General features: G+C 57.7%; 1 protein-coding gene across 2 annotated transcripts in view; it reads left to right on the forward strand.

Moving 5' to 3' along the window:
• The window catches only part of ZNF217 (zinc finger protein 217), a 39,406-nt gene that overhangs the window by 26,982 nt on the left and 7,680 nt on the right, over positions 1–4,744 (forward strand). For both annotated transcript variants that reach the window (XM_004698064.2, XM_045295448.1), the window contains exon 2: positions 955–2,655. In XM_004698064.2, the coding sequence (XP_004698121.2) occupies positions 1,020–2,655 (1,636 nt within the window). In that variant the 5' untranslated portion in view covers positions 955–1,019. The remainder of the gene's footprint in view (positions 1–954; positions 2,656–4,744) is intronic.

Raw genomic sequence — 4,744 nt, forward strand, 5'->3', positions numbered from 1 at the left:
CCCAACCTGCAGGGGTTCTCAAGGAAGTGCCAGAGGGTCTGTTAGCGGCCAGGGAAGCCCTCCTGGGACCTACAGAGACACAGAAGAATTGACAGCAGCGTGAAGGGGGCCCAGGAGACCCTGTTGGTGGAGGATAGCAGTTGTTCAAAGCCCTGGGCCTTGCCCTGGGTCGAGGTTGGGAATGTCTCACGAAGCTACAGGGATTCAAGGTCACCCTGACCATGTGTGGCTGTTTGTGAAAATGGGAATCTGAGGAGCGGTCTCCCCCACCTTCCCCGCACTCCCTGCCTGGGAGGTTCACCCAGGAAGTGTGCGCATCTCCAGGGGGCCGTGGCGCCCTCGTGACTTGTGTGTTTTGGGGGAGATAAATTTGTCGCTCTGGCTGCTTTGGGATGTTTGATATCAAGTCCTTTGATTTTGTCATCTTAGTGTTGCAAGCTTTGCAGTTTTGGGGTTTGGAGCCCTGTGCCTCTCATAGGCCTGGAGAGCAGCTACTCGATGAAGGCCACCACCCTGGAGTCAATCCCCACGCCCAGAACCCCGCCCAGGACACAGCAGGAGCCCCGAGGGCTTTCCAGGCTGTCAGTCTGGCGGGTTGGAACTACCCACCTTTTGGTTAGTGGCTGGGTGAGCACTTTAACCCTGGTGCCACCAGGGCGTTGTCTTGGTATTATCTGGCAGACTCTAAAAAACCGTTTCTGCCCCCAAAGAGCCAGTTTTCCATTGAAATGAGCACAGCACCCTGTTTCCAAGCGCCTCAGCTGGATGAAAGAATGACTCGCCGTTTGGTTCATATGCTGGAGGTGGGCGGGCGGAGCCCATCAGCCAGTATTGGGGAGGGGGAGGGGCACTAGATGGGAAGTGTTGAGGTGCTTGCCCTCACATGGTGAATACCCCAGGACGGCTTTGGGGTGGTCTCAGAGAAGCTAAAGTCCCTCTTCTGTCCTTTTTCAGGTTCTGGAAATCCCTCCCGTCAGGATCGCCTGCATTGACTTCTTGCCCACCTGCATCCCTCCTTTATGCAGACAGGGGATGGACTGACTGGTCGCTGCAATTGCGGGGCTGTATGCTTTGGGTGTGGAAAGACCCCCGAGATAGCCTCTATTGCCAAGTGGCCACACGCTGCCGAAGAGAAGAGATTAGAAGGTGACCAGCCCCCTCTGAACTCGGATCATTCACACGCCGGGTGGCGGTCACAACAAAGCCTTACAAGTGGCCTTACTCCCTCCCACTCCAGAGATTGGTGCTTGAGGTGCAAACCGGCAGCGACAGGTAACATGCCAACGCAGTCCCTCTTAGTGTACATGGATGGGCCGGAGGTCATTAGCAATTCCCTAGGACCCCAGACTGAGGTGACTGATGGCCCTTCCATAAAAGGGGCCGCCACTGCTGTTCCGTTCCGACCCACGCAGGAAAGAAGCAGCGGGCAGCCCGAGGGCCCCCTGCCCCTGGACTGCATGTTCTGCAACCAGGCCTTCGCCCATTCGGAAGACCTCAACAAGCACGTGCTGGTGCAGCACCGGCCCACCCTCTGTGAGCCAGCAGTGCTGCGCGTCGAAGCCGAGTACCTGAGTCCCCAGGACAAGGGCCAGATGGGCGCCGAGCCTCCCAAGGGCAAGAGCTGCCCAGACCAGGAAGACCCGAGCTGTGAGGTGTGCGGGCAGACGTTCAGCGCAGCCTACGACGTCGAGACCCACATGAAGAAACACAAGGACTCCTTCACGTACGGCTGCAACGTGTGCGGGCGGCGCTTCAAGGAGCCGTGGTTCCTGAAAAACCACATGCGGACCCACACGGGCAAGGCCGGCGCGCGGAACAAACTCCAGCAGGGCCTCGACTGCCCGGCGACCATCAACGAGGTGGCGGTGCAGGAGCAGGCGGCCGAGGGCCTCGCGTCGCCCTTCAAAATCTGCATGTTCTGTGGCTTCTTCTTTCCGGACAAAGACGGTCTGATCGAGCACAGCAAGGTGCACACCAGGGAGCCCTCGTTTGGGCCCGGGCCCGAGGTGGTGACCCCCAAGGAAGAGTTCCTGCGCTTGCTCAAACTGAAGCCCAGATCCCACCTAGAAAAAGCCAAGAAGCCAGCCACGTGGATCCCGCAGCTGGACGCCTTCACCACCTACCAGGCCTGGCAGCTGGCCACCAAAGGCAAGGTGGCCGTCAGCCGAGGGGAGGTCAAGGAGCCCGGGCAGGAGGGCAGCACCGACAATGACGACTCCTGCTCAGACAAGGAGGAGCTGGGCGAGATCTGGAGCGCGACAAACAAAGGCCACACTGAAGGTTCTGGAAAGCCCAAGGGGGGCAAAGGCAGCTGTGCGGGCCTCACCCACGATAAAGAGAAGGCCCGGCAGGCGAATGGGGACGTGTCTGGGGATGGGGACCCCAAGCTGGTCCATCACAAAGAGAAGCCCACGCACTGCTCTGAGTGCGGCAAGGCCTTCCGGACGTACCACCAGCTGGTGCTGCACTCCCGGGTGCACAAGAAGGACCGGCGGGCGGACGCCGAGTCACCCACCTTGGCAACCGATGGGCGGCAGCCCAGGATGGGCTCCCCGGACCTGGCTCCCCCGCTGGATGATAGCGGGGCTGTGGAGCGAGGTGACGGTGGCTCTGAGGACGGCTCCGAGGACGGGCTTCCAGAAGGACTGCATTTGGGTAAGTGGCACCCATGCGTGCCATGTTGTGTTCCTGCTGTTCTCATCCTCAAGGGCACCACTGGGGACAATCCCCGCCCCACCGGCCTGGGCGTGTGGAGAGTGGCTGAGTCCAGCCCCTCTCAGGCGGCACTGCGGTCCGGCGGGGAGTCCCGCAAGGCCTTCATTTTCTTGTTTCTGTAATAGCAGGCTTGGGTGAAAAGGCCTAGTCAGGCTGCTGCTGCCGCCGCAAAAAAAGCTGTGATTTTCGTCTTTCGTTAACAAAGGACAAGCTTTGGTGCTTCAGCCGAAAGTAGTGGTGCTTGCTTGCTAGGAGCCATAGGACAGCATCCAGAATCTTGGCTGTAGGAGGCGAGGCCAATCCCATAGGAAGGGATTGGCCCAGGTCATTTGTGTGGCCATCCCTTTCTCACCCACTTACGCTTACCAGGAGTCCAGCACATTCAGCAGGGGCAATCTTAAAGAACGTGTCCGGGTTTGCGGGATAGAGGGTACTGAGAGTTTGTTCCCCGGCTAGTTCTGGAGCTATCATCTGGGGCAAAGGATTCATCCCACCTGGGGTTCAGTTCTTGCCCAACCTCACTAGCCAGAGGGGATCCAGCCCATTTGACTTGGCTGCATCCCTTGACTCCAGGATCCTCTCCCTCAAATGCAGTTCAAAACCCACGTGCGCCTGGGCGAGGAATCCCTGGGTACCTGGTTAAAACATAGATTCTGATCCTATGTGCCTGGACTGGAAAGGCACATTCCCAGCAGGGGTGGAGCCAGAACGAACCGGTTCTGGAGCCCAGGTAGGAGGGGGAGGAAGACACCTTGTATTCGGGTGCAGACAGTCCACCCCCTGTGAGTCCCGTTTCAGTGCGGCTAGGTCAAGTGTCTCACTCAACTCTGCGGCAAGCTGTCCGCTCTCTGGTTCTGTTACTGCGCATGTGATGGTCATGAGAACGGTCATTTTAAAAGTAAAATCCTTAGATGGTGGCGCATGCCCATATCCAGGAAGCCTCTCGCTTGGCCTGGGACAGGTTTTAGTTGGCAGAAAGGCCATGCCGGTGTCCTGTCAATGTCACTCAGGGCTCAGCAGCAGGCTCTGGTCTCTGCCATGTTGGGCAGTGTTGGGGGCGAGCAGTAAAGGAGAAGCAGCTGGGCCCAGCGAGATGTCCCAGCGCCCTGTAGGAGGTCCGTTTCCAGCAGGAGGCATGGGCCGAAGAATGGGGCGGGAGGCTCTTTTCAGACCAAGTACACATTGTTTAACCTTGCTTTGCTCTGCTTTCTGTTTGCAAAAGCGGTTCCGAGATCCTGGCCCCACACTTCCAAGACTCGGTACCGGGGCCTGTGCCTGAAAGGGTAGAGAGAGCAGGCTGGGGTGGGCATTTCATGGCATTTTTTTCAAAATCAAGGCATGTCCAGCCTTCTGGCCATAATGAAATGCCACCACAAATCCCTGACCTGGAGTCCGTTGGGAGGAGGAGATTGTAGCAGCTGTGTGGGTATGGCTGACAGTTAAGCCAGCAGTAGGCTTTCCCCACGCAGGGAACCTGCTTGCCATTCCCATGTGGGTTTTGAGTCTAGCACGACCTGTCCTGTCAAAACCTCAGGTTGACCTCTGTGAAGGTTCCTTTTCGCGCCTGGGTGCCTCCGCCTCGGGTCAAGGGCTGCTTCTGTTTCATGCTTTTGAGGGGATGCGGCCCTGGGGAAGGGTCTGTGGGGCCGGCTGACTGCACATAGGAGGTGGAGGTATGGGCAGGAAGGTGGCCATTCATTAATGGGAAGCTGCAGGCTTTCCAGGGGAACCACGAGTTCAATTGAAGTAAATGTGAAGGAGGATGACTAGGTTTTTGCTGCACCTCTCAGGTTGGCAGTTTGAGCCTGTGCCATGGTGGGTGTGTGAGTCTGGGTACTTTGGAGAAACAAATCCACAGCGACTCATGTATAAGAGAGAGTTTTATGTAAAGAAAGTGTGCACCACGAAAACATCCCAACCCAATGCTGCCCAAGCCCACAAGTGCAACATTAACCCATTAACCCAACACCAGTCCACAAAGTCCTCCACCTCACAAAACAGAGGCAATGATGCCGACTGCAGGAGGAAA

Source organism: Echinops telfairi, unplaced genomic scaffold (genome assembly GCF_000313985.2).
Source record: "Echinops telfairi isolate 266 unplaced genomic scaffold, ASM31398v2 ScPeMD7_5592;HRSCAF=6446, whole genome shotgun sequence".
NCBI classification, from domain to species: Eukaryota; Metazoa; Chordata; class Mammalia; order Afrosoricida; family Tenrecidae; genus Echinops; species Echinops telfairi.